At 39.8% G+C, this 22,033-nt stretch overlaps 1 protein-coding gene across 6 annotated transcripts in view; it reads right to left on the reverse strand.

Annotated features, from left to right (window-relative positions):
- Positions 1–22,033, reverse strand: part of ARHGEF28 (Rho guanine nucleotide exchange factor 28) — a 113,146-nt gene that overhangs the window by 60,014 nt on the left and 31,099 nt on the right. Inside the window, exon 1 of one of the 6 annotated variants that reach the window (XM_064641206.1) lies at positions 2,344–2,660. The exons of 4 other annotated variants lie outside the window; for them this stretch is intronic. In XM_064641206.1, coding sequence (XP_064497276.1) covers positions 2,344–2,428 — 85 coding nt within the window. In that variant the 5' untranslated portion in view covers positions 2,429–2,660. Of the gene's footprint in view, positions 1–2,343; positions 2,661–22,033 lie in introns of those variants that run through there. One more of the 6 variants, XM_064641207.1, reaches the window with a different exon arrangement.

A 22,033-nucleotide genomic window follows, 5' to 3' on the forward strand; every position in this document is an offset into this window, starting at 1 on the left:
AGTGGTTTTGTTGTATAGCTCTCAACTCCCCGTGCAGTGGGACAGACTTGTCAGAGACAGATATTCTCAGCACTCCTAAAGGTTTTTAAAACCCTAAAAAAGGCTCCGAGAGTCACTGCCTCTGAATAGGTAGAACTATGCAGAGCAAAGGCAGGGGAGAAGAAAGGTGCCTTGTGGCAATTTCACATAAAATAACAAAATAAATGCATTTAGGGTCTTGCAGCAAGGAAAAAAACTAGGTCCTCTCCCCAGCCTAATCACTAAGACAGAGTCATGGCCACAGTCTCTGCTGAGCCCAATTACTCTTTAAATATGTCATGCACAGCAGCTTCAGCAGGAAGTGGGTAATCTGCAGTGTGTGTCCCAAAGGTGTGAACCTGCGCTTGGCTCCTGACAGCCTCCAGGAGTTCAGAGGAAGGGCGGGGGATTCGCCAACCGGTCTGGAAGGTGCCTGAGCAGGGATGAAAGCTGACCTTGCACCACACAAGGAAGTTAAAATCTGAAAACACTGATACATATGGTGCAAAATGGAGTGTGATACTTTACATTTTTGACTCTCCATTCCAGAGAGTGGGACAGTCTGCACAGCTCCCCTGCCTCCCATGAGGAGCAACCATGGGCCAGGAAACCACAGCCTGATGCTTCAGCGGGGAAGGGAGGCAATTGAAATTTCATTGTCCAGATTAGCTGGAGCACCCAGCACAGGTACTCGACTTCATGGCTTTTGGAGTGGGCTGGAAGAACCCTGCACCATTTCCAGCGGTGCAGGAAAGTCTCTTGTTCACTGAGACCTGAGCCGCTACATGACAGAAATGTAACCATGAGCTATGCGCCCCACACCTGCATACCATGATCAGCTGGGCATGTTCTGATCCTACCAGAAAAAAACATAGATCGTGAGCTTAGATCATGAGCCTGCTGTCTTCTTGAAGAGGCACTTCTCCCACCCCACGGGCAGCCAGAATTTCAATCCTTCAAGGTTCAAGTGAACCCTTGAACTTTACCACTAAAACAAGCACTTTCTTCAACAACTCCACAGATATGCTCAGTTGTACATACAAGCCACATATATTGGTATGCAATTAACAGGGATGGAAAACAAGGTGCAATGCTGTAATATGCAAACGCCACATCTGTATCCAGTTCTTTACAACAGGTTAAGTATTAAAAAAAAAAAAAGCTTTCTAAACAAAACTGAATGAAGAATGGGTGCACAGCTACAGCATTTACAGAAAAAATGAGTCCTTGTTAGAAATGGAAAGAACACACACTGTGCAACTTGCAACTCATTTCATCTTCTTTGCAAATCGTATGTGCATCCACACATAATGCAGAAACTCCTATGCACTGAGAAAATATTGGATTTCCCCATGCATAAACGTAAAAAGTTGAGGAAATCTAGGAAATCTCTTGCACATTAAAACCTGCATCCTGTACACATATTTCACTCTAAAAAGTAGGTCAAAGTCTCAAGTCTGTGTAAACATGATTCTCTTGGCTTACTGAGTTTAATGACAGTGATGCATCTTACTTCTCCAACTTGTTTTTTTCCCTTTCTGAAATACAAAAAAACACCAGTTCTATGAAGAGAAGTACAAATTATATTTTTTCAATTCTTTCTCTTCATTTTTATTCTTTTAAATGTAGTAAAAATTTGTCTTTCCCCATTAAAGCTTCCAGTCATAATTCTTCCTAACAATAACTTGCTGGTTAGTGCCTTTCAGCCTCCTTAAAACCCCCTTTAGCATACTAACAGCATTTATAATGCTAACCTCCAAAGACTTTTGCATAAAGAAGGGTAATGTCTAACCAAGGCAGTAACTGACCCTGCCACCAAAACTAGTAACTGACCCTTTTCCTTTTCTTTTGCAGATAGCAAAAATTTTTTCTCTTCATTCTGGTGAGATTTTTGTACATAATAAAAAAAAAAAAAACCCTGTTAGCTGTTGAGGACAGTTGAGTTACCAAATTCTCCCTAAATGAAAATAACTGCAACCAGCAGAGCTTTTTGCAGCCGCTGCCGTGCCATACAGCTTCAGGGTGTCAGAATTGTTCAGTGAGAGCTACATATACAACAAAAAGGGGGAAAAAAGCCCTAAGAGAGTAAAGAAATGCAAACTGTTATAAAGAACAATACATAATCTGTAGAAAATACTTCCTTTTTACTTACAAACATTCCAACTCCATTATCTAAAAGAGCATAAGAAACAGTGAGGTGGACTTTTGATAGGAAGAAAATCTACCTCACACAAGCTGTTTACAGCCACCTGCACAGAATCAGACAATGAAAAGGATGTAGAACTATAAAGCAAGAGTCATTTAAAAGAAGATAACTTTTTCTACCTGGTTTGGATGCCCTTCTTCGAATCCTCATTTTAGGTAAGGAAGGCCAAGAGTAATTAAAAGGTGAATCAGAGTCTGAGTCCATTTTTGTGCTAAATAAACAGAGAGTAGATTCCCAAAGTTGCACTTTGTTGTTCTCAATAGCAAGTCAAGCCTAAGAGTGATGTGAAATAAAGGAATGGACAAAGACGGATCAAATTGCCCACTAAACACAGGGGAGGGAGAAGCTGTAAATGTTTGCTCTCTTCAGGCGTCCAGGCATGTAGACAGATCAGGCTGCAAATATCAAGGCAGAAGCAAGGAGGTTAAAGTATGAGCTGAGCTGTTGAATTGTGGTCCAGAGTTATTTGAAAGGTCACTGCCTGCCAATGAATCATTAACTCACCTTTCCATTTTGATGTAAATGAAAACAATAGAAGCAGAGTAAGGAATGAGAAAATACTTCTCAAAAGCAAACAAACTATTGCAAAGCTTTATTTCCACGTTAAAAGTGGGGTTTAGAAGATCTCAAATTAAGGACAGGCAAAATGCTGGAATTAAAGAAGCCAAAGATTAACACCAAGCTAAGAAGACTAATCAATCTGCTGACTCTATATAAGTGCAGAGCAATACCCCTCCTCTCAGTGTTTATAACGCTGGCTGACTTTGGGACGTTGCAGCTGGAAAAGAAGAGATAACCCACTCAAAATCTGTTGCTCCCATCTTTTAAGCTCAAATGAGCTTAAAGCTTAAGTGTCATGAAGAAAGATTACACTTTCATTAGAGGAGCATTTTTTCCAATAATATTTAGTCTGCACAGTATATTTTCCTTCACACAGTCACCAATTTAGACAGTGAATCATAAGGATTTTGTAGAGCTGGCACCTTTACAGCGCTGCTCTAACCTCACTGCAATGCACAATACAGCCAGTGACTAATTTACAACAAATCTTCCATTCAGTTCAGTCTCCCTGAACAACTTGTAGGCAATTAGTATTCAGTAGGAACTCATTATCCCTTCCCCCAACATCTTTACTCTACACAAATTACATGTTTTTTTAAACAGGCTCATATGTGGCTATACAAGAGCTAATACAAAAATAACATGTCCACTGTTTCTTAACCAACTCTAACAAACATTTCTTTTAGCTACCCCACAATGTATGCAGTTTTGTATTCCACATAAAGGAGGAGAGGGAATGTGGATCAGCTTAAATGTCAGTTTTTGGAAGATGATGACATTTGAGCTTGTTAACATTCCTTACTTCAATTATTTTTCAGGCTGCTAAGGTCTGCAGCACTACTTCTGTATTATGTTTCAAGTGATTCCTTGATCCATATTTCAGTCAGAGATAACAGCGTATTTGTTGAAAGAAAATAATGCAATTCAAATGCAAATTTAATTCAAAACCCATTAGAAAAATATCATATTTTCAGGGATAAAATAATTATATAAGCCCTTCATAAAGTGCACAAATTACATAAAACACAGTGGAAACACATCATTGTTCTGCCCTTCCCTTTACTGAGGTTCTGCCAGCTTTGTTAGGCCTGAAAAGAATAATTCCCCCCAGATGATGGAAGCCTTAGACTTTCACTTTAAATATTAGACACTCACATACACTTTGTTTGATTGATATATATATATATATAATTAACAGCCCCAGGACTTACAGCAGACAATGGAAAATACAGAGAGGATATAAATCCTTGCTTTAATCATCCACTTCAAAATATCTCTACTCCCTGGAACGTCAGGTTAAATTGTACTGATAAGTCTCCTGGGCATACAGGAACACAGGCACTGACGTACACCTTCCCATCTGCACACCACCCAGGGAACTCGCCTGCCTCCCATCATGGTCACAGTTTGAGAAAAGGAAAGGACAGTGTATTTGTTGGATAACTTGTTCGCTTAAGGAATGTCTTCCCAACTGCCCCAACACAATAGACTTCCCCTCTACACAGCAATTCTACTTACACAAGTGTGCTCTCTTGCTCACTTGCTATATTTAATGCTAACCAGAATAAAAGTCTTCGTTTCAGACATGCACAAATGGCAGTGCTCCATGGACAAATAGCAGTTTAAGAGAAAGATTTTTTTTTTAAACGAGCTTTAAAATTTCTCACTTTTCAATTTTATCAACTATTCTTTTATTCTACTTTTTGAGAAGTGGTAAATTTTGCTTACTTCTGCAGTACTTCCATTTGTACATCTTTTCTGTAAATTAACCAATTCTGGCTTTTTTCACTTATACATTCAAGTAAAAGAACTCACTTCCATTGGTCTTCCTGGACTTCTGTTTAGTCCAGGGAGGGATAACTAGAGCTGAACAAAACACCCACCATGCAGAAATGCACCCAGTGCATTTAATGGCATTAAAATATTTTACATGCCGAGACATTTACTTTGCTGAATGACCTCTGTACACTGCATAGATGTTTTCACTGACTGCTCAGTTGTTGTCTGCTCCCTCCCTTAAACCAGTTGCATTCATTTACAACATTCTAACACAAATGAGTAATTAAGGATTGTTAAACTATTTTTCAACAGCAGCCCTATTACACAATATTTGGAGAATCCATATACAAAATTTCCACAGTGATAAAAGCCTTATCATTTACTCCTGCCGTTTATCATCTATTTCTTGTCTAAGTTCTTAGGCTTTTCACCTGCTTACTGCAATCTTTCCTGAGCAGAATCTTGCATGGGAATTTGTCGATGGCAGTCTGAAAGTACAGATAAATTATCAACTTTAACCCCTGTTTCTGAAGGGTTAATTGAATATCACTCACATTACTTGCTCTGTTTGGGCCTTGAGAAAAATTTTTTTTCCTTGTCTGTAAAACTCCTTTGTACAACTGTGAAAGACATCATGCTGTTCTTTGCCACAAAGAAGGGCTTTGCCTTACAGTCTTTTGCTAAAAATATTGTGCTTCCCCATTCTTGCACTTCGTAGGACCATCCAACTCACTTTTCACCTTCCACTCTTCCTTTCCAAAGTTGGGGCATTTGCAAGCAGCTGCCACAGAGATCTGTCTGCTTACGAGATAAAAGGTGCTTTCTAGCTGAAAATTATTAACCTCACTTGCCACTGAAAAAATGTTTTCAATTATATATACCAAGGTATAGATGTGAAGATAATGAATAAATGGGGGGGTTGTGTGTACTAAGGCTAATGCTTTTGATAAATAATGTAATGCCTTAAATTCTTTCACCCAATGCTTGCCAAAACACATCCATAAAATCTAAATGTTTTTCAGAGATAGCACAGTCTATTGTTTATTGTCTGACCATTCCTGTGGCTTGTGGCAAGACGGAAGGAAGCAGAGCTATGTCACCAGCATCTGCAGTCTCTATGGAAAAGCACTGTTGCCGCCCCGGCACACTCAGCGGACAGCACCATGCTACCAAGCAAGTGAGCTCCTCCTCCCCACACTGTTAAATCATGGGCTAGCAGCTCTATCTCTCAGGCAGATCAGAAGGAGACAACCCTGCTGGGCCTAGTGCACCTCCCCAGATTGAGAAGGGACAGAAAAGGGGGTTACCAACCCCAGAAATGGGGCTGGGGAAGGTCATTGTCGGTCACAGGTAGGATGAGAACTGCCTGAGCAACAGCCCTGCCAAAAACACCCTGCTCAGTTTGCTCTAGGCAGGGTCTCCCCTGATATTAGAGATGAAATTGATTTGCCCCAGCTTGATTCTGCCCCACTCCCAGCAGGGCCTGCAATCCTTTTCCAAGGCCCTGAGAAGGCTCTGACGAGGTAAGATGGCGTAGAAAGGGTTAGGTGACCTTCACCATTAGCCTCTGTGGTCCACAGGCACATGTGGCTTTCCTACCTTCTTCACTCCACTGTTCTTACTAATTAAAGCATTTCTTCCCACAGAGAGGATCAGCCAATATACCAGGACAAACTAACTGCATTACCCCACATTAGAGTTAACAATCATGTTGAAATCTCAGCAAATGTGAACTAAAGGCAACTAAAAGCAAAACACTACCAACCAGATCCTACACACCAAACACCCTCCAGCTCTAATACTCTTTCCATCTGCCCCCAAAAATGATGAGATGGCTGTGCAGACAAGAGCTGGCAACAGCCTCATAGGTCCTGTAGGATGGCTTGTCACATACAGCTTTTACCACCTTGCTTTTTTACTGCTTTTACCACCTCGCTTCTCTGCCAAAGACCTAGGTATTTCTTACGAAAATTTTATACAGGAATAGTCAGAAAAACTTTGCCACATCGCTATTCTCTCCCCCTTCCTTTCCCAAATCATTGACAAAGTGATCACTGAAAAACAAAGAACCAAGCCCAGATCCTTAAGATCTTGGTAGATGACGTCCTCCACTTGTTTTTACCGTGTTCCTTATTGCTAAATTTCTTACGAGTGATTCATATGTTTAGTTTAAGGAAGTGGCCCATTATTTTCCTGTTTTGTGAACAGAAGCCTCCCACGAGTAACATGACAGTTTGGGATTTAAACTGTTCAGCAGTAGATCCCAAAAGATCCAGGCAAGCAGTCACTTGCCCATCGTTACTGCCCGACATTATGGCAGTATTTGGTGGATCCCATCTCCCTCAGTAACAACCTGTGGCAGGCTACCCATCCTGCATCGCCTGGAGGGTAATAGCTCTGAGAAGGGCATGGAGCAGGGCAGGTGAAGGAGGAACAGGGGGTTTCTTGTACTGCCTGCAAAGAGACTCACTGAATGGGTCAGGTTGGATAGAACCACAGTGGGTCATCTGGTCCAATTTCCCTGCTCAAGCAGGGTCACCCTAGAGAACATGGCACAGGATTGCATCCAGACGGTTCCTGGATATCTCTAGTGAGGGAGACTCCACAACCTCTCCGGGCAATCTGTTCAGTGCTCAGTCACCTGCACAGTAAATAAGTTCTTCAGAAGGCAGAACTTCTTATGCATCAGTTTCTGCCCATTGCCTCTTGTCCTATTGCTGGGCACCACTGAGAAGAGCCTCACTCCATCCTCTTGACGTCCACCCTTCAGGTATTTATACACATTAATGAAGTACACACCTGCTTTCTACTATTTCGACCCTGATGAAGCCACAGGTTTGAACAGGGTGAAGGATCATTTGCATTCAGCGTTGCATGATGTCTTCCTCTAACTACAACTTTAAAGCAGCAAATTTTGCACACCCAGAAAAGCACACTCCTGGGTGAATCAGGTATCAAACCTAGCCACATTCTGACATGAGATTAAATGGCCCTGACCCCCAGCCCACAAACCTCCCATTCACACATCCCCTCGCACTCCATTCTTCACTCTTCCATTCAAATAGCTGATGACAAAACTCACCCACATTAGGGACACCTTTTTCCTTAACAAGTGTCTTCTATAGGTGTTGCATAGACTGATAACAGAAATATTAATGAAAAATACAATGTAACAAACAGTACTATAAATTTGGGTCAATTTTTCATTGACTTATTTGTGGAATGTCTTGGGACACTATCCTGGAAAGGAACACAGAACAGCTGCTGCCTTCACAGACACTCTGCTGGGAGCAGCAGACCACCCTACAGTCTCTGAAAATGCTGTTCTACAGAGAACAAGTTTACTGAAACACTCTACAGTCATGGCAGGCTGCAGGAAAAGCGGAGACAGTTTGTATGCACTGCTTTCTGGATTGCTTTAAGCTAGACTGCCAGTTCAAGAGTTTTTCTGCTTCACTGCACTTACTTCCACATGGATATACCCTTTTATCAACCCCAGACAAGGCACATAGGATCACAGTATTACGGCATACCATTCAGACTGAGAGAAGACCATGCTATCTAAACTTATAATTACCTCCTTACTGTTCCCCAGCAGGTATATTTCTAATTGTAATGTGAATTATTAAATGAATTGTTAAGACCGTTCTCTTAATGCTTTCTTCAAAATCAGGGCGACAACTACAGTTAGAACAGCTATAATGAGAATAATGCTTTCATGCTAAAAAGATCTTTGCGATATTCAGTGAATTATGCATTATCCTACTAAGAGCTAGCAGTTGTAGGTATCTTTTTTGAAAAGTAACTGTTAGTAAGTGGTGGTATTTAAATTTTGTTTCTTCGATAAACTAAAAAGCAGCATATCTTTAAAAAATTAAGAGAAACAGCTTTGCAAAAACTATACTAGTGCTACAAGATCCTTGGAAATCATCCATCAGACTGGGATAAAGAAAGGCTCAAAATCTTTACAAAAGCGAGGCAAAAACATGACCTCTCCCTAATCCTGCATAAATGTAACTCCAAAGACCCTGTGGGCATGCACACTGCATTATCTCGGGCTTTGTCTCAAACTCTTCATGTTGTCCAGCTCACTGTCCTGCTGTCAGGATTTCACAGTGTTCCTCCAACTCAGACCTTTCTGATGTCTGGTTTGTTACTGATGGCAGATATTAACTTTTTTTTTCCTTTTTATACAACACCAAGTTCACTCTAGGGTAACAAGCAAGCTCACTTTAGGATAACAAGCTCATTAATACTGCTTTCACGTGACAGCGGTCAGTATGCCCTGACCGTTGAAACAACCTCTAAGCACTTCCAACAAAGTACATAAAGAAACAATTTGCCTAAATGCTCTCCTTGACCAGTATCTATTCACATCAAAAGACTAGCTGGGATATACTGCACAAATGTGGATGGAAAGCTCGTTGTTTTTTTCCAATACCCTGATGAAAAGCTCCCTTGAGTTTATTTGCAAAAGCTTGAGAACTAAGGGGCTAGTCTTCCTGGTTTCGGCTCCATGGAGGCCTGTGCAAGCAGCAATTGGGAGGATACACATCTCCTCATGCGAAAGCAAACCCAGGTTTTACTTGGACCTCGCTCCTACTAAAGCTGTGCCAATGACTTAGTTGTTGAATCTGCACTCACACTAGCAGCCTCTGATGCCAAAGAGTTCACCAAAGAACGATCTAATTAAATATTCAATTTTCTATGTTTCAGTGAAGACTTCAGGAGAAGGCTGCCTCTCAAGGAGGAGGAAAGCTGAGAAATGTTTTCTTGTGTGTACTTTCAAGACTACAACTTGTTTTTTTCACAATGTATTTCTGGATTATATTTCACATTTAAAGAATAACTTGACATTAGATATATTCCAGATTGTTTATTTATGTTAACATTAAATGAAACTGGGCACAAGACAAGCAAAAACTTTATGTAAACATTGGGGGGGGGGGAATGGGAGCCTCTTTTTGAAGGATTATTTTGTTGAGCAAATTTGTTTGGGATTTCAGGCAGAGGAAGAGAACAAGTTCTGGGAAGGCAGACAGCATATGTTTGTAGCTTGTTCATTTTTCTTGCCACCTTTCTTTTGAGATTAACTTGAATTACAATGTCTCAGAAAATCAAGAGTGGAGGAAACCCCAACAAACAAGAACAAGCTTGTTTTAGTGCCTAATGTTGCTTCTTCCAGATTTCTCTACAGCTTTTTAATTAAGCTCAGTTCAGGCTCACATCCCAGGAAGACTTTACTTCCCACATCTTCTGTAGCTCTTAACTATTTGGCAGTCTTCAAATAACTATTTAGTTGTTTATAGACACTTAAAAAAAAAAAATGGATAATTTTTATCTATTGAAATAAACTACTGTTACATTTAAATGTTGTTTAAAGGTTGTTGCTAGCAGTACTCTGACAGATCAACCCCAAGTTAAGTCTCCCTAGTGAGAGGAACCATGCAAAGGTTTTGCAAAAGCAGAAGCAGTAGCATAAAGATGTCAAAGCTGCAGCCCAAAAGGGCAGAGTACAATTGCCACAGTCATTAGCTGCAGCAGTAACCCTGCAGTGTTCTTCTGTTATTATTTTTCTCTGCAACTTTCATATCATCTAGCCTTTGGCTAAAAATGAGTTTTTAAAAAGCATCCTTTACCACAAACTGAGCTTCTTTGGCACAACCAGTCAGAGTATTTGCACATCTCCAATCACCCAAGTACTGCAGTGCCTCTTTATTACCTTGCTCTCTATGCTCCTACTTCTCTCAAGCGAAAAACTGAGTTACAGAGGAAAGATAAATGACATACCCAAAGTCCTGCTGTAAATCCATTAAGGAGAGAAACTGAAGCAAAAGTATGCAGTTCCTGGACTAGAGATGCTATGCTGGATCACCCAGCCTCTCCCAAAGCATACATAAGGGAACAATAGGATTGAAAGCTGCCAGAAAAATACAAAAATGACCACAAAGTAAAAATCTGCATAGCCTGAATCACAGGATTCTTGCAACTGTCTCAGATAGGCCACACTTAACAGGTAATGTTCACTCTTATCTATCAATAACCATTAAATTATTTCCTATAGTTCTAATGTCAATATAACCACACTTGAGTCAAAATATGTCCAGAAAAAAAACTCAAAAGCAAACAAACAAACACCAACAAAAGGAGCAAAAGATATGACAGCAGTAAGTACAAAAAAATAATAATTTTACAGACCTAACAAAAACTGCACAAAGGTAGGACTCGAGGCAGCAGGACTATGGTTTTTTTCTATCACAAAAAAATCAAATCAAACCAACAAACAAAACACAAAAAATCAACCAACCAACCAAACAAAAAAACCCCACCACTGTGAAGTCTTACCAACCATGCTGAGGAATATAATCAAAAAAGAGAACAAAACAGCAACATCAAAACCAGATTTTTCTGCAGATTACAGTACAGCCCCACTGGTTTACAGAGAAGATCATTATGATCATTATGTTCTGTTCCTTAAACTGATCCGTGGTTAAACTGGGATTTCTGTGGAACCATGAAAATCAAAGGGCAGACTCTACTAAAAATGTTTTGTAGCTGCCTGGTCACATAGAGTGAACTGCCAAAAATTTGGCATGGGTAATTTTATCTCTTACAAACATGGCTTGCAGAAGTCTTTCACCACTGGCAGAGCAAACAGAATAGATTAAGACAGACACCACTAGGTCACTGGCACTGTAACTAGGAGATCAGGGAAAATATTTTGGAAAATTATCATCATCCTGCCTTCCAGAAGTTTAAGGGGGGGAAAAAAAGTTGTATGTACTTGGAGGAAAAACAAATTAGGGGGTTAGATTTCTCTTATCAGAAAAGAAAAACGTTTGCAGCTTTATAATGGTCTTGTGGGCACCCACTTTCCAAACCAGCCAGGCAAAACAGGAAGGAATTATAAATGTTTAAAAACACATACCCAGCTCACACTGTCACATGCCCAACAGTAACAGCATTCATTTGTCACCTCCTAGACTCTCTTTCAAAATGTACAGGGTTGCTGAGTCTGAGGATGACAATGTCTGGCAATAATACATATGGCATAACATTGAAAGGAAAAGAAATCCTTTTTTGTGTGTGCTTTCCGCTTATTTCTTTTATTCATTCTCTCCAACTAGATATTTCTCTCAATGTTTCTCTCAATGCTTTCCTTCAATGAAAAAGAAAAAGTGTTGGGATTTTTTTGAGTTTGGTTTGGTTTTTTTCTCTCTTGTAAACATAAAACAGATCTCTAACTATTTTCAAAGGAGACCGAGAGAGGGGAGAGAACACTGGCAAGTGTGATCAGCACTGAGATGTCTCCGTACAGCCTCCTGTTTAGCATGGTCTAGCAGCCTGTTGTGCCCCACTCCTATTGCTTCCATTCTTGAATACTGCAAAACCAAAACCCATTATATTCTTGGCATCTTATTGGCCCATCACACTCACAGGGCTGGGATTCCAGGGGCTCTCCAAAGATCCTGGAGGATAAGAAACCTCCTGCACAAATAATTGAACTACAGTTCTCAAAACTGAACTACAAGTCTCACTACTAAATCTGATGCCTAGGGCAGCCAGGTCCCAACACAAAGATGAAGAAGACAAGGAGCAAGGAGAGTTGTGCCCTTTTAGCATCCTACTAAATGTTGCAAGCACCCTGTGCAAAGATAATCCCCAGACTTTGTTGAGTGTGAGGAAAGAGCCATAACAGTCAAGATGCTTGAAAGGGCAATCTGAGGAAGAGAGCAGGAACAGGAGAGTCCTTCCAGAAGCCACTTCTTCAAAGGTCCCTGCCAACAAAAACCATTCCATGACAACACTGATTCTTGGTACAGAATCTAAAAGTAAAAGCCACATGGAAAAAGAAGTGAGAAACAGAAGTGGGAGACTTTGCACCCATTCAAAGAGCATTCACATTGTCACTCTTAGAAGTCCTCTTTAATTTACACATCCAGCTACTAGTGAGATTCCAGAGTTTGCTTGTTTCTATTAATTCTTTTTCATTCAAACCGCCTTAGCTGCTTTCTCTCTTCCTCTCCCCCACTGACAACTATTTCTTTTTCTTTCCTTATCCCCCACTGTGTGCTTTTCTGCCAAAAACATTGCCATTTAACAACGCTGCCAAACTAACATTTTTTTAGAAATAGTTCAAAACAATCCAGGGTAAGGGAACCATGATATTTAGCAATAAGGTTAAACGAGTCAGGTTAGAATATATGCTCGTTTTTACAGTCAAAACAAACCAGTAAAACCAGCTCTGGACAACTTACAAATTTCTGGCTATCATCAAACTCTATATCCATCCTTCTTCATCCTCCCCACTTCCACTTTTTATTGCACACCCAACAGCCCAGTTACCTCCCAGCCTGCACTTCAGCCCCATCAGATCTCATACACAGTACTGACTGGAAGCCCTCCAGGCCCTGCTGAAGTCAATAGCAAAATCCCACTGGATGTCTATGTGATGAGTGTTTTGACCAATTTGAGTATGCACCCAGTGGGCGAGGAGGGCCCAGGGTGCAGCCAGCAGCAAGTCCATGCTCCAACCCCCACACAGGACAGCCAAATTTTCGGTTACAGTGCCTTCTAGAACAAGTAGAACCAAATTTCACTGCAGCTTTTCCACAAATGACTTCTTAATTGTAGTATAAAGTAATTAGAATTTAGGGTAGAGACAGAGAGTTGGTTCTTTTTCATACAGGAATTACAACAAGGAATTCTCCTTAGTTTAATACAAGATGATCCTGTGCTCAGGACACATTTCATATACACAGGTGCATAACCAGATACATGTGTATTTACACATTTATGTATATATTTATAATTTTATTTATATATAACTAAGACACCTAAGAAAATATATTTAAATCAAGTTTTAAGCACCTAAATCTTGTCCATGTCATAGGCAAATTCACCATTCTTTTTTTACCAAAAATCTCCTCTAAGAATATACACTCTACCACTCCTAACATTATGAACTGTGGCCAAAGTCGCTTGCTTGTTCCTTGAAGAGGACTCGGGATCTGATGCAGCTGCCCACCATCAGAGAACAAGCATCAGAGAACAAGCTGGTCTGAAGCCAGAGGACCTGGCTCCTGTTCCAGCTGTCACAAGCAATGCTGTGCAAATAACGCCTTAGAAGGAAAAGGCATTTCAGGGGCAAGAAGAAAGAAGTATCAGCTATAATTTCAGGGTGGAGAACTTCCACTCTGTCAGCTTCTAAGCTACCGTATGTTCTGTCCAGATGGTATAAATGGAGCAGAGACTGAAGCAAATGTGGCTTTCAGATTAACAAACCATAATCACCCCCAAGTGGCTCCCTCCTACACTGAGATACAGGTCAATCCTTTCGGTCTTGCTTGACAAAAGAGATTTGAACATATGGGCACTAACATCTCACATACATCACATTATGGAGCAAGACAGGACTTCTTTCCTTGTGACACTTTGAGGATAGTGTCCTATTCTCAAAAGCACTAAAGTTAGGCTAATTGTGAATATTGATATTTTGGCTACTAGCCCCAATTCTCTTATGTAGCTCTCATATTCCCTGGCTGGGACAGTGAGACAAGCAGTGAGACAACACGATTAAATGGCTGGAGTACAAGTATTTGCCATAATAACTAAAAAACTTGATTAATAGATGCTGATTTTACTGAGATAACTATCTGCCAGCTTCTTATCTTACGTCTATGTCAGTTCATTTCCCTCTAACATATGCCACCCCCATTCACGCACATATATCCCACCCTTTCTGCACACACAGAGCAAATCCTCATTTTGCAGCACCAAAGTCTGTGTACAGGCTCTCTGAATGCCACCATTTGGGCTGCTCTTTCTGAGCTCAACACCGAACCACAGGCCAGTGATGTCAGTCTGTGCCTGGCACAGCAGCTCCCACTAGCAGAGCTTAGTTACTCATCATCTTTTTCCATCTTGTGCTTCTCACGAGCTGTTGTTTGCATATTGCTCTTGGAGCTTTCTGCAAAACTTGAAAACACCTTTCCAGCTGAGTTTCAGTCTCTAAATGTACTGTTTATACTGGCTATATGTACTGGCTATATTCTCCTACCAGCCCCACAACTCACTGTTGCATCAAAACATTTCCACATGCTTCGTTTCACCTTCAGTCACATACATGGCTTTATCAGATAGTATTTTCAAGACTGTTGTTGCTACAACAGCTAATATACTACTGAAAAATCCTGGTATCATGATACTGTCGGATACACCACCAATGTATGCTAGAGACAGTTTGAAAGATGCTCCCCCACTGACATAGATATAATTGATTGATCCTTTGCCAAGTTAGGCTGCAATGTCAATTACCTTAACCTCTTGTAAAGAAATTGCCTTGTGTGTAATTGGCATCACAGTATGCTTTTGGAAGTCAAAATTATTAATTCTTTCTTACCAATGCCCAACAAGACATGATTTTCATTTTCTTTCAAAGGAACCACATAGTCTTGGAAAGGCTAGGAACAGAAAACTTGAGCTCTATCTTTGAAGATAAATAGCTGTATTTGTGCTTAGCTGTAAGCTGTCCTATAGGCTTTCAGAATTTAGTTCAAACACTGTCAAGCAGCAGCCACTTCATTTTAGCCATTTTCATAAATGCAACTGACATGGTATGTTATTTCCAGACTCTAAGATATGCACCACAAACTTCAATTTTCAGCCTGTTTTCTTACAAGTTTAATTGTACTCTGAACTAGCCAATATACTGTGCTTTGGAGGAAACAGCAATGTGTCTAAGATGCCTATTTCCAGTGCCTGATCTGCTCACATCTGTCACAGTTCGGTTCATGCTTTACAAAGTCAGCTACAGCCTTTCTGCTAGATCAAAACAAGAGGCAGTCAATACAGAACCAGAATCTTTTCCCCTAACAAGACTGTTCAGCTACAACACCCTGCTCCCATATACACTTTCAACATAGACACCAAAAGAGTGCATACTGCAGAGAAAAACGTGAATCTCGAACAAATGGATCAATCTTCCACACAGGTGGTAATTAAAATTAAAAACAAGAAAAAAAACCAAAACAAAACAAAAAAAACCCTTACAGTCATCACCACATTTATAAAAATGACCTAACAAAAGTGTCACTCAGCAATATTTCACTAAATTCAAACATTTAAAAAAAAAAAAAAAGAAAAAGCAGCAGTCACTTGGCATTGAGAAATCTTCACCAAATTTTCCAGATTTGATCAGATTTTGTTTCTCTCAATTACTGAATTACTATTTTAGTGTCATACCCAGGTAATAATCAAGCTGCTGCTTTAACAGGTGATTAAAAAATACCAAGGCCAAGATCTTCTGGTTTTGTAAACAAAACTGTAATGGGACTTCTCACATATATTCTCTCCCAAAACTCTTTAGATACCTCCAAGAAGCCAACAATGGGACCTGCCGTATTTTTTACATCAAGCATTTTTCCCACTTAAGTCCAGTTAAGGACTCACAGTTACCCACAAGGTCTCTCTCAGAGACTAACTGCTCAGATGTAATAAACCATGCTGTCTCAAGGATGAAGCACTGCAATTTGTCAGCCAGCTGCTGATTAACCCCCACACGCTCAGAAAACCAACAGTTCCAGTGCTGTGCCTCACACCAACACTGCTGAACAGATGAGCTCTGCTTTTCTTCTGCAGGGGTTTCATGCAGTTTTTCTGAAATTAGACCTCATATTTTTAACCCCAAAAAGTAAAAAAAATAAAAAATAACTTCACTTCTGTCACTTTTTTTCTTCCTCCCCGCCCCCCCTTTTTTATGGTTTATTCGAAGGGCTGTGGGGAAGGACACAGTATATGCCAAAAAAATCCCCCATGCTTTCCAAGTTTTGCTCAAATGCACCCTGAAGGACTACTGTGAAACAGCAAAGAGGAGTAATCTGGCTACCTGGTTACAGGAATGCAAATGAACAAAAGCATCACTCAGGCTTTCAGGAACACATTATCTAGTCAATCTATTTTAAATAATGAAATTTATTCAGAAAACAGAAAAAAAGAAAAGCACAAACTACAGAATTACCACCTTATTTCACCTTTTATGCTGCATCCTCACTGGATTATATTTCACTCCATGTATTTGAATTTAATTAAGTTGCTATGGGAGATTCACCACTAAGCCAGCAGCACCACCTTACACTGACCCACTGCTTTCATGATTGCATTTCACAAGAAGCAAAATACTGCTATAGCAACCTCCTCTCGATAACAGGTCAGGGCTTCTGATAGCATTGTGTTCTAAAGGTCTGCTGATCTTGACTTTAGAAGCGAATGGTTGCTACTTCTAGGAATGGCAGCAGTTTTGAAATCTGGGGGGGATACTCTCATGATATGAATATGCCAAAATAAAGTCCTGAGCTTAGCAGTCACTTTATAAAGGAGAATGTAACTGAGAACATAGCAAAAAGTGCAGTCATTTCATAAAATTTCTGCTTCTAGAAGCAACAATTTTAACTCAATCTCAAACAAAGGGTTTTTTGATCTCCTGAATGCTGGCCGGTGGAGAGTATAAAACAAGCTACTAGTTACCAGTAATCACCATTCACGGTTTTTTTAGGTTTTTTGATTTGGTGGTAGCTAGAGAGAAGTCTTGTTTACAGAAATATGGAAACCTATGACAATATTAAAATGCAAGAAGATGAAAAACTTCATTGCCTAACAGTGTACAAACAGTAGTTACAGGCTTCTTATGTCTACAAGTAAATAACAAAGTGTAAAACATGCAAGTATGCTTACTACCATTTGTTTGTATAGGTCCTGAATACTAACAAAACGTGGCATGCTTTTCCTGCTGTTGAATTGAAATGTATTTTCTTTTTAAAACTAGGCACAAAATAAGTCTGATGCATGAAGGCACAAAAGCGTATAGCTTCCACAGAAAACACATATAGGTGGGTGTGCCTATGCCACTATCTATGCCAAATATCTTTGCTGCTCATCCTCTATGAGAAATGTATTTGGCAAAGAGGATGAGTAGCTTAACAACCAGAATCCAAAATGAGAGTAGACATCCTGAACTGTCAATTCTCTTTCTGGGCAATGATGTTTGCACTCTGCTTGCATCAGGTCAGACTGAATAAAAACTGCTTTTTTGAAAAATATTGAAGTAATCATCACCTAGGAGTCACACTGGCCAAGCTACTACCACATATAGTGTTATCAATGCAAGCCATTCACTTTCTATCCCCAAGATGCAGCATAAAGATCATGCTGGTCAGAGCACAGCTCTCAGATGAACACCTAGAATCAATGCATTTACACACTGTGTCACCAAAGTCATTCACAAACCTCATATGATAAATAGTCACTTACACTTACAATAACAGATGTAATTGCTAACAATTGCTTAACATTTCTTTGCAAATTTAACTTCTAATGGCAGAACACTTGCCTCAACACTGCCAGAGAAGTTGGGTATAAAACTCCTTTTCCAATACTAACAATAGCAGTATACATATTTAAATACACAATGACTTTGTCCCTATTTTGCCCATTCACTTGAAGTTACTAGCTAATGACACCTGGATCTACAGTCACTTTTCTTTTCCTCAGTCCGGTCCTGGTGCTGTCAGTAGTTTATGCAGGTGCTCACATTTCTGCTGCGCTCAGTAAGTGAAGCAAGATCGAGCCTCTCTCTCACAGAGCTCTCAGTTTTCAGCTTGTTGCTTCATCCAAATATACATTTCCAGCTACATAAGCAAATGGACAACTGATGAAAACTTTTAATTCATTCCTAACTATAATATGTAAACCCCCAAGTCTTGCACTTCTGACACTGAAGAATGAACTTTTTTTTTTGAGATTTTCTCCTCAGATCTAAGCACGCTTGCTCTGAAGTACACATGGAGATATTCTGGTAATGAAAGAGCTTTCTCACAAGTACAGTCCTGCAACCCTTAGAGGTAAACCACTCACCAAAATACTGAATGCCTAATGGAAACAAATGAAAATTGTGCCACATTAAGAAGTCTGGGCTGGATTCCAAAACTACCCATACAAAACGTTACTCTGCTCCTATCTTTATTAACTTATTTGGCTTTACTGGAATTCGCAGGCTGGAGCATTCGTTCAGTTAAATACTGCCCTCTCCTGGAACTATCTCACATTTTTCTGGCTCTTTAAATGAAATCAGTTAAGGCTTTTCCAGTCACTATAAATGCCATAATATTTTGTGAACAAGTTCAGTCTGACATTGGAAAACCGATGCTCTGTAAGGAATATCACAACTTACACAACTCTCATAATGTATGACGTACATATTCCACTGTTCTTTACTTAAAGGTCTCTAACATCACGTGAAATGTGATCTTCCTGGGTAAATAAATGGTGTAGAAATCTGTGCCGACTTTCTAGAGCTTTTAAAGATTGCAACATTACGGAAAAAAAACTGTACCTTCTACAGAGCTTGTTGTACTGCAGGGCATTTTTGGACCTTCCACTGTCTCAACTTGGTTGGAATTAATACTCTATTAAAAAAAAAATAAAAATTACAGTAACTGTATTTGATGCCCGTGACATTATCTGAAAACTCAAGAATAATATCAAAGACTACCAAATCAATATGTTATAAGCAATACTAAAATCACTGATAGAGATTCCACTGGGAATATTTTATTGGCTACCTTCTAAGGGAAACCGACAGCAATTCCTCAAGAGGGAAACCAATAAAATATTTCTAACCACAGAGAGAAGTTACCTCCTGCTTACAATACACAGGGGATATAAAGGATCAGATTTAACATTTGTACTTCACTGCTTAGAACCTCTTTATGAGAAAAGCAGCACTGCGCCTTTGCACAACAGCTCTGTTCAGAAGTGTACTTTATGTTGAAAGCATCCGCAAGCAGTTTTGATGGATAGGCAATATAAAGAGAATAAACCAGGTCTATACACTAGCTCTATGGTAAACCTAGCCTGGAAGGCAGGAGCCACTCTCCTCCCATGTCCGTGGCCCCTGGCCAGTCTGCCCCCTCACTCATATGCACACTGCCTATATCACTCCTACTCAAAAGAAACTGGGGACTACGATCCAGACTCTTATTTCAGGAATTACCCTCGGAGATTACAAGGAAGGGAGCAGGAAGAAATAATGTATCCTTTTGTGTGGTTTCCTCTACAGCTCGGCTTGCTCCTAGTGCGTTGCCTATGTATCTGCCACCTACCAAGAGCAGCAGAGTAAAGACGTGGTAATCTAAACAGAAAAGAAGCAGTCAGGGATGACCCTGGGCTGAATATTGCAGCCAAACTGATTTGAAAGCCATGAAACTGTCAAGCTATCTATGATCCCCACCTCAGTGGGGCTAGTTGCATTTTTCTCTGCTCATCTGTTGGTGTGCTAGGCAGTTTCCTATTCCCATGCCTACCAGGCAGAAGTCATCTCCTCCTTGTGAAACTACTAAATCTCTTCACAACCATGTAATAAAATTACTTAAATTATCATAAATTATCTTAATAATTTCGGATTGTTATCCTGGTTTGACCTTTCTGGTTTTTTTCATTACTCTGACACCATTTCAAACGTGTCCATCAGTCCCCAGATCTCTCTTCCGGATCTCTCTTCCTCTGACCTCTCCCCTGCACTGGCTGTGCTGCCCAGCAGCTGAGACAGCCAAGTGGATCACCTTTACACCCTGTCTAGGTCTCCAGGGTTGGCACAATGAACCATACAGCCCCACTGATGGGCACCACTACCACCACAGCAATCTCTGCCCCAAGGATGTCACACAGAGTTCAAGCAATTTCACGTTGTTCCTCACCATCTTCAGAAATCTCTCTTCTGTATTGCCTGGCACAGCCACAAAACCGGTGAGTTTTCCCTTTCTGAACTGTTTAGCGGAGGCATGGCTCCCCTATAGGTGATTGTAGATTACTGACAGTTTGCTTGTTTTAACTTTTTCATTACCATTTTAGACTTCTAAGGAATAGTCAAGGAACTAAAAGAGCCCACAGAGCAGAGAATGAAGAACACACTTGAGAAAAATTAGTATTTTATTGCAGGAATAAATGCAAAAATATTTTGTGCTCCTCCCTAAGTCAGCCATTTCACACAAATCCACAGCTGCATGCCACCATAAATGAGACGAGCTCCTTCTCTTAAGCTCATGACTCTCTGAATCAAGCATAAAATAGCAATGTGGTCATTTATGCAGTCTCAAGATACCAGTTATACAGCCTTAGTCCGCTGCAGACGAGATAAATACTCCAGTACAGCAGTAAATTCTACCTCTATTTTAAAAAGACTATGTATTGTGAAATCTCTAATGCCCACCAAAAATCTCTAATTCCCTACCAGTGCTTTGCATATAACTAAAGTGCTCAAAACTCTTGTTTACAATAGAGATAAAATTAATTTTACCTTTCCTTTTGGACATAATACATAGTCTAAACATGACAGTTTGATCATCTCACTTATAATCCAGGATGATATCTGGTGTATAAGAAATTGACTAAATAAAAATGTGATCTTCCCAATTATTTTGGTTTCTTTCTGCTTTATTAAAAGTGGTGCAACACTGATGCTGAGCAGAAGGGGAGCAGGGTCCCCACAATAGAATCTAGACTGCTGCGACCAGAGGAATGAGCAAAAGGGGAACTCACAAATCCACGGCAGCAGGTTTTTTCCTGAAAATACCAAGTGCAGAATTTTTAGCCTTTAAGAATCTTTGTCTTTGAGAATATCTAACATACCACACTTTTTTTTCCCATTTCACAGACTGAAGGAAAAATGAAGATTTTATGAGTGCAAGAAAAATCCAGTTATAAAAATAAGAATGCATTCTTGATTATAGTCTTGATTTTCCTTTGGGGTTTACTATTGTCTCAGTGGAAAAGCCACACACAGTTGTAGGGATTCTGCAAGCTACACAGAACAACTTCTTTGTATTGGAACAAGTCAAATTCTTGACAATGTAGTTACACAAGATTATACATAAGGACTATACAACATACCACACATTAAGTTTCTCTGTTATACACAATAGACAAATCATTTTCTAAGTTTAAAAAAAAAAATACAGAATGCAATAAAGATAACTCAAGAAAATCAGTGCACAAACAAGGAAACCTGAAGCAAAGCATGAAAAAGAAAAGCTGAATTTCAAGACCAGGAAAAAAGCCAACTTTTAGTACGTTTTTAGCTCACTAGTTTTATATAGTTGTACAATCTCAGTTCTGCACTGCTATTAAAGAACTTGTACATGCAAGCATTCTCCTCCTTATTTTACTGAAATTGAGATGTCCTGAAGGATATCAGAATAGTGCTTCAGACAGCTTACACTGAAATAAGACCAACCATATCATAACTAAACTCTATAGCAAAAGTCTATACTCTATTTCTGCTGTAAATAATTGATCAAGGTTCCCAGGCATTACAGTACCAAACAAAAAAATTGAACTAAATTAAATATTTCAAAGTATTAAAATGAATACAGTGGTGATGCCATTGAAGACACAGAGATTTCAGGGAAAGATACT

Source organism: Pseudopipra pipra, chromosome Z, assembly GCF_036250125.1.
Source record: "Pseudopipra pipra isolate bDixPip1 chromosome Z, bDixPip1.hap1, whole genome shotgun sequence".
Classification (NCBI taxonomy): domain Eukaryota; kingdom Metazoa; phylum Chordata; class Aves; order Passeriformes; family Pipridae; genus Pseudopipra; species Pseudopipra pipra.